The 10,906-nt window shown below is 37.5% G+C and overlaps 3 protein-coding genes across 3 annotated transcripts; 2 read left to right on the forward strand and 1 right to left on the reverse strand.

Annotated features, from left to right (window-relative positions):
• The first annotated feature begins 525 nt into the window (after window positions 1-525).
• Window positions 526-2,030, forward strand: LOC122006356 (septum-promoting GTP-binding protein 1-like). The gene is made up of 6 exons (XM_042561828.1): window positions 526-889; window positions 978-1,098; window positions 1,178-1,274; window positions 1,400-1,439; window positions 1,532-1,615; window positions 1,746-2,030. The coding sequence occupies exons 1-6, from the start codon at window positions 593-595 to the stop codon at window positions 1,908-1,910; spliced, it is 804 nt and encodes a 267-aa protein (XP_042417762.1). The 5' UTR covers window positions 526-592; the 3' UTR covers window positions 1,911-2,030.
• A 169-nt stretch (window positions 2,031-2,199) lies between these two features.
• Window positions 2,200-4,837, forward strand: LOC122006358 (60S ribosomal protein L36a). Its single transcript, XM_042561829.1, has 4 exons — window positions 2,200-2,350; window positions 4,061-4,240; window positions 4,512-4,586; window positions 4,664-4,837. The coding sequence occupies exons 1-4, from the start codon at window positions 2,348-2,350 to the stop codon at window positions 4,721-4,723; spliced, it is 318 nt and encodes a 105-aa protein (XP_042417763.1). The 5' UTR covers window positions 2,200-2,347; the 3' UTR covers window positions 4,724-4,837.
• A 4,263-nt stretch (window positions 4,838-9,100) lies between these two features.
• On the reverse strand, window positions 9,101-10,485 carry LOC122004557. Its single transcript, XM_042559423.1, has 3 exons — window positions 10,082-10,485; window positions 9,590-9,623; window positions 9,101-9,358 (listed from the first exon to the last, which is right to left on the reverse strand). Exons 1-3 carry the CDS (start codon window positions 10,483-10,485, stop codon window positions 9,101-9,103), a joined length of 696 nt encoding a protein of 231 aa, XP_042415357.1.
• Between the last annotated feature and the right edge of the window lie 421 nt (window positions 10,486-10,906).

The following is a 10,906-nucleotide window of genomic DNA, read 5'->3' on the forward strand; positions in this document are numbered from 1 at the left end:
CTGCAAAACATAGACGACTAAATCTAAACGACGCCATGCATTTTTTTTTTCAGTTTGTTTATATTAATTATGTAATTTATTTTCTTAGGTAGAAAAAGAACACTCCAACGTAAAACTCGTGATTTTTTAAGCCGTTCATCAGTTTCTTTCAGAACACATCCAACGTCAACTTCAGTAGTTATATACTTTACCCTCATGAACTATTAAACCTTTTACTTTACGCTGCTGATCAGACAAAGTACAGTAATTAGTGCATGGTCAATTTAACCTAATTTAATGAACAATTTTTATAGGGCTGTTATTGAGTTAGATAGATTATTAAAAAAAGCCATGGTTAACCAAACGTGGTCAAAGGGAGTCTTCTAAATTTTGTCCTGCATTTAGTCAACTGTCCAATGTGTCACCCTTCACGCACCACCCGGTCGTTGCCACGTACCCACCAAAACACAAAAGTCCACCGCACGAATCGACAAGAAAGAACAGCCCAATTATATAGCATCACCGCCACCATGACCATCCAGCCCCCTCCCCTGTTCCTCCTCTCCATGGCCGCCGCCGCTTCTGCCGCCGCCGCCGCCGCCGGAGCATTGCCATGACTCGCCTCGGCCAGACTCTGGCCCACGTCGAAGCCCGATGGTTCGGCCTCGTCCGCAGATTGTTCCACGTCGTATGGACCCACCTCCTTTCCTGCTCCGGCGGCGACGGCAACGACCGCCGCTACCGGCAACTCAAGCCAGCTGCTCCGACCTCCGCCGCCGCTGCCCCTCCGGAAGATGAAGGAGCCGCCGCAGTGAACTCCACCGTCGAGGCGGAGGCGGAGGCGGAGGAGGTGCTGTCGCTGAAGATTAGCCTCCTCGGCGACTGCCAAATTGGGAAAACTAGCTTCATGGTACTCGAAACGCCCAATTCCGATACCAATTATCAGTAATATAAATAAACTCTGATTAGATCTTATTCTCGTATCAACACGTTATCAGATCAAGTACGTGGGAGATTTGGAAGAACAGAAGGGCCTGGAAATGACAGGTTTGAATCTGATGGATAAAATCTTTGTGATCAAGGGAGCCACGATCGCGTTTAGGATTTGGGATGTTGCAGGTGATTAATAACTAAGCACTAGATCTAATTGTCCTCTCACTACCTGTAATTAAAGCCTAACTAATCTCTGTATTTGCAGGAGATGAGCAATCTCTGGATCAAGTTCCAATCGCATGCAAAGATGCCGTGGCAATTCTCATAATGTTTGATCTTACCAGTCGTTGTACACTGAACAAGTAAGCGTTCTTGAGAAAACAATCAATTATCTCGGTAAACATGCTGAAATGTCTAATAATTCATAAAAAAGCTAAAGAAAATAATTTTGTCTCTGTGTGTGCGTGTGGTTTTCTTCCTTTGTCAGTGTGATTTGTTGGCATCAACGAGCAAGAAAATGGAATAAGGTATTCATCATGTACCATTTACTTTTCATACTTAGAGATTTAAATCGATCATTCTCTAATATGTATCTGTTTTTTCTTTTCTGTTTATTTAGACAGCAATTCCTATTCTGATAGGGACTAAGTTTGACAATTTTGCTGAACTTCCTCTCGAAATGCAATGGATGATCGTTAATCAAGTAATCCATCTTCCACCATCACAATCTTATATAGAGTTCAAGCAAAGGACAAAATGATATATTGACTATTCTAGTTCATTTGAATATTAGTTGATGACTTGAGAAATGTCTTTTGTGTTGTTTTTCATAGGCCAGGGCATGTGCAAGAGCAATGAAGGCGACACTGTTTTTTTCGAGCACGACGCACAACATCAATGTGAACAAGATTTTTAAGTTCATCGCGGCTAAGTTGTTCAATTTGCCATGGACGATTGAGAGAAATTTAACTATCGGAGAACCTATCATTGATTTTTAGTCTTTTATTTTCTTTTTTGATGGCATCACTGCCACAAGAGTGTATATATTAATCTCATAAGTTCCAAAACTAATCATTTTTATTTTGAGTAATCAATCAACGAGAGTTGAGATTGGTTGAGTTGATTAGGCCAGTCTATTAGATAATTTCGATTTAGCCCAATCACGGTGAACCAGTTTAGCATATCCTGAGTATGATCGACCCAATCAATTCAATCGACTTGCTTGGTCCAATCGACGGCAGTTAGCTCGCCCTTCGGTCATTCTAATCTGGTTCATGTTGGGCTCATGAAGCTCGAGAACGAGGCCCAACTGAAGCCCATGATAGATTGGAGTTGAAAACCCTAAGCTTCGTTGGTCGGCCTCCCGTATAAGTTAGCCGCTGCTCCGGATTTCACTTACCAAGTTGCTCTGGAGGCGTAGCGCGGTAACGGAATCATGGTAATGCGTTTTTTTGTGGTTTTTTTTTACCAGTAAATGTGCTTGAGAAACTTTGCGCTCGTTATCTCGCTGGTCGTTCTCGATTTCGTTGTTGTTCTCGTTAAACAAAAGTTCCAAACTTGAAATTTTTAGTTTCTAGATCTCTTTTCTTTTTGTTGGAGAAAGATGCTGGAGTGCTTGTATCTGATATTGTCTTTTCTTATTTCCATCATTTTAGATTGTTTTCTGAGTTATCAGATTATGTTCGCTCACCTACGCGCTTCTGAAACTGTTCAATATAGCTGCTCAAGTAATGTTGACACTCCCTACTTCTTTAGTGACTCGGATTTGTGCTTAGAGAATAATAAAGCTTCTGCTATGAAGTTAGGCATGGATTCAATTTTGCTGCTATCATAAGATGCTCCATTATTGCAGCGGAAATCCTCGTCGTGTTAGGTTTACGGCATCTAGCTGAGCCCATGATCAGGCTGTTTGCAACATCCATATTTATTTCCTTGATTTTATCATAGTGATTTTCTTGTTGGTATGCCAGCAAACCAATAATGTACAAATAAATAGGGAGTGTAGATATTATAAGCCTTAGACAGTTTCTTATATCTGTTTATGCAAAGCTCACGCCCCAAGTGGACTGTTTTGCCATGGCTAGAATCACACACTCCATTAATGTGGCAAGTTCATTGGTTGCACAGTCTTTGTGCTGGTCAAAGGGTTGTGCATCTTAGAGTTGAAGTTGTTTATTGATTATGGACGTGCAAATACACAAGCAAACCACTATTTGGTTAATTCTTCCTGTTGATTAATCCCTTTTGGTTGATCCTCTAGCTCGATGGTCTTACACTAACAATGGGACACTAACAATGGGTGGGAGGTTTTCCTACCTCAAAAAGGAGATTTGTTGACAATAAAAATATATGTAAAATCATTTATCTCCCTATAAATTGTGTCCCTTAAATAAAGAATGAGAGTTTTAGGAGCCTTCAATTGGAAAATGAACTTAATCATTTCTATATTCCTTCCCAACTTACCAAGTCACTACCTAGAACCCAATTCAAAATGATTGTTTGATGTCTAATACACGCAGCCTCATGGAGCTTCTATGTGAAATGATGCTTGTTTTCATCACTGAACAATAGTTTAGGAAATGTTCCTTAAATAGAGAAACAATGGCATGGAAAGAGAAGCAATTGTAGGCCTATCACATGGAGAAGAAAAACACTATGAGAAGCAAATGTAGCTTGTCACAAGGAGAAGAACACCAGACTCATTGGTGTGGAACCCCTCCGTCCCCATTATTTGCCTGTGCACAAAGGCAACAATTGGATCTTCCCATTGCTTGCTGAGCAGTCCTTGATATGAGAGGATGGTGATTGGCCATTGATTATTGATATGTCTTGCAAAGTGACTTAGGATAAGGGATCTCGTGATGAGGAATCACAAAGCTGTGAGAACAAGTAGATATACAGGCAGGGAGGTTTCACTTTCGGACATGATAATTTCTAAGATTACCTTCCAAATCTGTTCTGACGGAGCTCCATGTCAAATCAAGGCAACAATATAAGCAGATTCCTTTCTAAATCCAACTCCTCTTCCAAGTTAGGGAGAGAAGATAGTTAAAATTTTCTAATCAGAGAAAGCGGATGCTAGGTAGCTAGTTGACTTTCCCAGTCAGGATATATTTTTTTTGCGTGTACTCATGATTTTATCATGCAGGTGAACGTTCCCAAGACAAAGAAGACTTACTGCAAGAATAAAGCTTGCAAGAAGCACACACTTCATAAGGTTACACAGTACAAGAAAGGAAAAGATAGACTTTCTGCACAAGGGAAGCGCCGTTATGACAGGAAACAATCAGGTTATGGTGGACAGACAAAACCTGTTTTTCACAAGAAGGTACTACTCCCTGTTTTATGATTGTATAAATGGAAGATATATTTACTGATGCAAAAATTCATACCTTCTGTTTTGCATTGATGTAATAGTAATATTTATCTCTTCCTTTCCAACTTTTTTTCCCATCTTTTATGAATGCTGTGTTTTCACTATCATTAGACTTCCTAAATTGTCTGTTTTAGATTTAATCTTCTCCAACATGCTCCATTGTCCTAGAATTTACTAAAAGCAGTAAGAAGATTTATAATTGATTGGGCTTTTCGGATTCCAGGCAAAAACAACTAAGAAGATTGTTTTGAAGCTTCAGTGTCAGAGCTGCAAGCACTATTCGCAGCATCCTATAAAAGTTAGTAGTGATCGTATGCTACTTGCTTTGTAATGTTTTTTCCACCCGAAGCTAATATCATTTTTGATTTGTCTCAGAGATGCAAGCATTTTGAGATTGGTGGAGACAAGAAGGGCAAGGGCACTTCACTCTTCTAGTCTGTTTTCTCAACATTTCAGCCGTTTTTGTTTTCGCTGGATGCTTCAGTAATTTGGTGTCTTGAATTGGATAATTATTTGCAATGACATCTACATTTTTATTGTTGGAGATAATATTTTGTTTATAACATCTATCTCTTAGCTGCTTGTGTTTGTTCAGTCCGTCTATAATCTTCAACGATTCGACATTTTGGACCTCCTTCCTTCCCTTGCCTCATCCATATAGAGTATGTGTTGGGCAACTAATTTTGAAGCCAGGATACTTACCACTTAGTGTTTATCTGATTTCTTATCTGATTAATCCTAGCATCATTCTTATCTGACTAATCTTGGAGGTGACTGATTCAGTTTTATAGAAATGTTTTTATCAGTCTAGAATATTTCAGGAGGTGACTGATTCAGTTTTATAGAAATATTTTTATCAGTCTAGAATATTTCAGGAAGTGCAAATAAGTTTTGATAGACACAATCCAGTGCCACAAGTAATGCAAACACTTTAGATGTAATGTGTTTCAGATAAAATTCAAATTCTACTGTTAAGGTGTGTTTGGTTTAAGTGATGTATAATCTTGATTATATGATTACTAGATAATCATATAATCAAGATTATAAGAAATTAAACATAATCTAATGTTATTTGATTTAACTTAGTTAATATAATAAAAATTTATTTGTTTATAAATGTAATGTGTAACTTAGTTTAATATTTTACTATACAAAACTAACAATACATATCATTTTTTTTTCATTTTAAACTTTACGTTTTTTTAAACTTTAAGTTTTTTTAAACTTTCCATATATATAATTTTTTTTTTAAAAAATAAAATGTCACGTATTTTTATTTTTTATTTAGTTTTTATAATTTAAAATAAAATTTTTATTATAAAAATTTTAAGAGCATTTTTGTTCTAAAGTGTAAATATTGGAGGATATTATTGTCTAAAAAAATTTCATTAATTTCGGAATTAAGAAAAATTTAATTTTTTCGAGGTTTTTTAATTTCAAATTGTATGTCCTTTTTACCTATGTATTATGTATGATGGATCATTACTTGGGAATCATCGATTATCTAAATCAAATAGGATTTTTATTGATAACTTTAGATGGATAACTAAGATTATCAAAAATAATCCTGAACCAAATTTACTGACTGCATGGATTCAAGAGGCAGGATCTCCTGGATCACTTTTTGTGGTCCAGGGGATGTGTCACTCGTATTTGCGGTCGGATCGTGATCGCGATCCAACCGTAAATGGTTGCGATCCCTTCTTGAGTTCATCGTCCCCATCATATTATAGTTTTTGTTCGGAGCAAGCGGTCGGAGGCCGCCCGGAGGACATCCTCGCTCAGCGCCTAGTAACCTGGCCATTTATCCACCACTGGAGGCCTCCGAACGGCCTCCGGCCGTCCGCTTCGAACAAAAACTATAACTTGGTGGGGACGGTGAACCTAGGAAGGGATCACAATCATTTGCGATCGGATCGCCACCGTGATCCGACCGTAAATACGAGTGACATATCCCCTAGACCACAAAAAAGTGGTCCAAGAGATCTGTGCTCTAGATTCAATGGATGGGGAAGAAGGATTCATTTAGTATGCTTCAAATGGTTTGGACAAATGAGTTCATGATGGTTTGGACAAATGAGTCAATGATTGATGATGTGTGGAATGGTTCATGGGATAATATGCACTTGCCAGCTCAATTTATTTTTAAAAAAATAATAATATACTCAGAAAATGAGGAAGAAATAATATCTTTTACACAAAAGAATAGGTACAAAGCTCTCTTGTTTATAGAGAGAATTTACACTAGAAAGGAAATTAAATAATCAGGAAACTAATTAATGTTAATATTTGACATATTTTCTTTTCCTTGATCCGCATATCTTTGACTTTAATGATAGAATTTTCAATATTCCCCCTCAAGTTGGTTTATAGATATTTTCCATAGCCAGCTTGCTAGTCAGCTTATCGAATTATTTTTTTGTGTTGTCCCTTTATTAATACATTAGTTGATTGTTCATTTGTTAGAAGATATGTTATGCATATAATTTCAGTGTTGATTTTCCTCTTGATGAAATGTTTATCTACTTCTATACGTTTTGTGTGATTATAAAGAACAGGATTATGAGGTATGGAAATAGTAGCTTTGTTAAACCTTTATAGGAGTTGAGTAAGAAAGTTTCAATTCCTCAAGAATTCTTTTGATTCACATCACCTCACAGATTCCATGGGCAACAACTCTGAATTCTATTTCAGTACTACTTCTAGCTACCTCATTTTATTTTTTTACTTTGCCACGTAATTAGATTCCCACCAACAAAGGAACAGTAGCCTAATATTAATCTCCTATCCATAACACTCCCAGCCCAGTCTGCATCTGTGGAGACTTCAACTTGAAGATGTCCATGTTTCTTGAATAATAAATCTCTCCCTGGAGTCCCTTTCAAATATCTCAATATCTTATAGACGGTCTCGAAATGTTTTGCTCTTGGTGAGTGCATGAACTGACTTACCATGCTAACTGCGAAAGTGATATCAGACCACGTATGAGACAAGTAGATCAATTTTCCTATGAGTCTTTGATAAAGGTCCCTGTTCTTCTTCAGCCCTAGTAGCTTTTAACTTCAAGTTAAGCTCAATCGAAGTCTCAACCATTTTACATCTTGGCAAACCTGTTTTTTCGAGCACTACAAGAAAAAAGCTAATAGACAACGCTTTTAAAGCGTTGTCTTTGTGCTTGAAAAAGCGTTGTTAAAGGCACTGTTGTTAAAAGTCTGCTCAACGACAACGCTTTTAAAGCGTTGTCGTTTGTACCAAAGACAACGCTTTTGCAACGCTTTAAAAGCGTTGTCGTTTTATGCAAAGGCAGCGTTTTGCAACGCTTTTAAAGCGTTGTTTTTGGTAGAAAAGACAACGCTTTTGCAATGCTTTAAAAGCGTAGTCATATTTTACAAAGACAACACTATTACAACGCTTTAAAAGCGTTGTTGTTTTTTTTACAAAGACAACACTTTTTGCAACACTTTAAAAGCGTTGTCGTTTTAAAGAAAAAAAAAATTATTTAAAAATCATTATTTTTATATTTACGAAACTATTATTTTTCTTATTATTTTTATTTTACCATGTCTAGATTCGAATTTTACATATAATCAACTCAGTTAATGATTTCAAACTCATCAAAATAATAGAAATATGACGTTGAAGTAAATTAGTATTTAATTACATGAGAAGCTAGTAAATATCAAAATTAACACTAATTTTGTTTCAGAGTATATAGTGATATTCACATATAAAACAAAAGAGCACAAAAAATCTGTTTTGAACAGCTACAATCTACTTACTTCTAAGAAGTAGCTACTGAATACTGAATACTGAAGAAGTAGCCAACAATCTGTTTACTCAAAACAGTACAGTAGTTACTGAATCCAGACGCTTAGTGTACTGATCAATTACTGAATCCAGACGCTCCTTAGTGTACTGATCTCGACTGTCCTATATCCACCTACAAAAGTAACAATAATATATTTCAAGTCCATATATGAGAATTACTGATGGCTCTTAAAAGAAACAAAACAATCATTGGAGACGAATGAATGAATACTCACAACCAATATTAGATGAACAATCATTGGAGAACTAGTATTAGATGCTAAAATTGCATAAACTTTTGAAATCCTATCAAGTTCTGAAAATAACTACTTTTTTTTTTTACTTCAGATTCCACAATGGCTTCAATTATGACATCTGCACTTTTAAGATCTTCTAAACTTGATGTGTATCTCGAGTGGTTCAACAAATCAGTACCTACAAGCCATAACACAGATGCAACAAGTGCTGGAAAATGGAAGCTTATAAGCTCTCATTTGCAGCAGCATAGTATCAAGCCATTAATGGTTGGGCAGCATGAAGGAGAGGGACTATCTAATGCATACATGTTTAATAAGGCTGAGAAAACAAGGACAATGGTGGAGTCATTACAGATTAGTATGGAGGATAGTAGGTTTCTCAATTTTTGCACTGCAGTTCAGATGTGTAGTTTCAGAAATCAGATTACTGTCCTGGCAACAGATACAATATAAGAATATTGTACAATTTGGAAATGGAAACAACAGATACAAGATTCAAAATTGTTGGAAGGTGAGATAAGGGAAAGACCTAAAGATGTTTGTGTGGTGTTGTTCACAAAACTAGGCTACTGTGAAACTAGGACTGGTTGCCATAGTGATGTTTTCCACTGCCAGACTTGTATCTCTTTTCAATTCCAGTGGATGAGCATGATCAAAACCTAATGTAGCATGTTCTTAAAGAACTTCCTAGATGACTTCTTAATAAAGATTATAACTTGAATCATGAATTTATAGATGAATCTCTTTTCTAACAATTCACACTGCAGGAACAAGTTACTACGTGATTTGCTAGCATAAGGTAACCCCAAAATCCAGCTTTTTGTTGACAATAACCATGCTCATAGTTACTACGTGATTTGCTAGCATTTTTGTTTCTATTTGTTGCATTCAAAGTTACAGGTATATCTACTACAACATCTTCTTTAAGGAATGCATTTGCCTCGTCATTTTCAGTGGCACACTTTCCATACATCCAACAACCATAAGCAGATATCACACTAGCAATATGTAAGCATGTAAAATTGCACATACATAAGCAAGTCATATAACAAAACAAAGCATATGTCCAACCTTATCCATGTTCAAAAACCCCATAAGAAATATTAATGATATGAGCAAAATGCATCCAACTATACTGCGTTAGCAAATATTGCATATAGAATATAATCACAGATAGATGGGAAAAGAAGTTAGGAAATAAAACAAAAGTCCAAAAAAAAAAGGAGCCGGAACATACCAGGAAATAGATGATCACTAACAAAAATGTCCACCTGCAGGCACCAAATTTAAATAGTCAGTAGCTGGCTTGGAAGCTAACAACAAAAATATAGAGTTGTCATGAATTTCTTTCACAAGAACCATTTAGTTACTAACTGAAATGATAAATTTAGAAACCTCTTTCCACAGTTGATGTTCTAGCTTGAACTAGTTAGATACATTGTCGTAATGGGAAGCAATTCATACAAGGAGAAACTTAACGAAATACTACATATATTTCGACGCACTCAATCAGCTCATGACCAGACACCTAAACCAGAATCAGAAAGAGGGAACCTATGAGCACATCCGCAGCAACCATAGAATCGAATTTTATTCTTGAAGAAATTTCCCCGAAATCCTAATAAAACATTTTATGTTCGATCGAAGCAAAAAAGAAACAAGAAAAAACAGGATTTTTGAGCAAACATTCGACCACACGATGCAAACAATTCAACTAAAAAGGGCTTACTGAGTATAGAAATAGAAGGCGAAGACGCCGTCAAGGAGAAGCACCTGCCACAACAAAAAGTAGAAGATCGATAGAGAAACAACTCGAAATCCTAGAAGCCAAAAGCGGCAGGCCTTCTTCCAGCACGAGAGCCAGAGATCGGAGGATCTGAGGGGGTCAGCCCTGCCCGACGAGATCACGGACACCGACACGGCGGCAGGGATAGCCAGAACCACGAGGCATAGAGCCACTTTCCACCGCAGCCAGTAGGCTAGTCCTTGCTCCGCCTCGCCGACCGCCATGAGCGCAGGTGCGACGAGGGAGATCGAGACTGCAGATACGATTGACCCGTTGGCGTGTACCTTAAGTAAACTGAGTAAGTTCACGTGTCCCATCCGTTTCCACCAATCGTGCATCCCACCCATTTGTTCGCTGAAGTTGCCTTCGTTCAGGGTTCTTCTTCCGTCCGGATGACGGAGGCGAAGAGATTAATCCCGCGGTCTTGACGGAGAGGAGTTCGGAGAAGTGATTCGCGGAGAGGGGTTCGTCAGAGAGAGGTTTGCCGGAGAGGGGTTTGCGGAGAGGAGTTGGATGGCCACGTGAGATGAGGAGTTGGGAGAAGGGTTCGGGATAAAAAATGATCGTAAGATAGGAGTTGGGAGAAGAGTTCGGGTTTTCTACTCCTTACTTAGATCCAACGGTTTGTATTAATCAAGATTTAGATGAGAACTTCACAATAGACAACACTTTTTAAAAAACGTTGTCGTAGACACTAAAAAAATGCTAATAGACAACGCTTTTAACGAAGCGTTGTCTTTGACCCGTAAAAATCACTAATAGACAACG

The sequence above is a fragment of the Zingiber officinale genome, chromosome 7B (assembly GCF_018446385.1).
Source record: "Zingiber officinale cultivar Zhangliang chromosome 7B, Zo_v1.1, whole genome shotgun sequence".
In the NCBI taxonomy this organism is placed as follows: domain Eukaryota; kingdom Viridiplantae; phylum Streptophyta; class Magnoliopsida; order Zingiberales; family Zingiberaceae; genus Zingiber; species Zingiber officinale.

Coding starts and splice junctions, on each gene's coding strand:
- LOC122006356 (XM_042561828.1), top strand. CDS start 593: ATGACTCGCCTCGGCCAGACTCTGGCCCACGTCGAAGCCCGATGGTTC. Junction 1,275..1,399: donor AGTCGTTGTACACTGAACAA/GTAAGCGTTCTT, acceptor TTCCTTTGTCAG/TGTGATTTGTTGGCATCAAC. Junction 1,616..1,745: donor AATGGATGATCGTTAATCAA/GTAATCCATCTT, acceptor TGTTTTTCATAG/GCCAGGGCATGTGCAAGAGC.
- LOC122006358 (XM_042561829.1), top strand. Junction 4,241..4,511: donor AACCTGTTTTTCACAAGAAG/GTACTACTCCCT, acceptor TTCGGATTCCAG/GCAAAAACAACTAAGAAGAT. Junction 4,587..4,663: donor ATTCGCAGCATCCTATAAAA/GTTAGTAGTGAT, acceptor GATTTGTCTCAG/AGATGCAAGCATTTTGAGAT.
- LOC122004557 (XM_042559423.1), bottom strand. CDS start 10,485: ATGGGTGGGATGCACGATTGGTGGAAACGGATGGGACACGTGAACTTA. Junction 9,624..10,081: donor GCCTTCTATTTCTATACTCA/GTAAGCCCTTTT, acceptor TGGTGCCTGCAG/GTGGACATTTTTGTTAGTGA. Junction 9,359..9,589: donor TAGTGATCATCTATTTCCTG/GTATGTTCCGGC, acceptor ACATGCTTACAT/ATTGCTAGTGTGATATCTGC.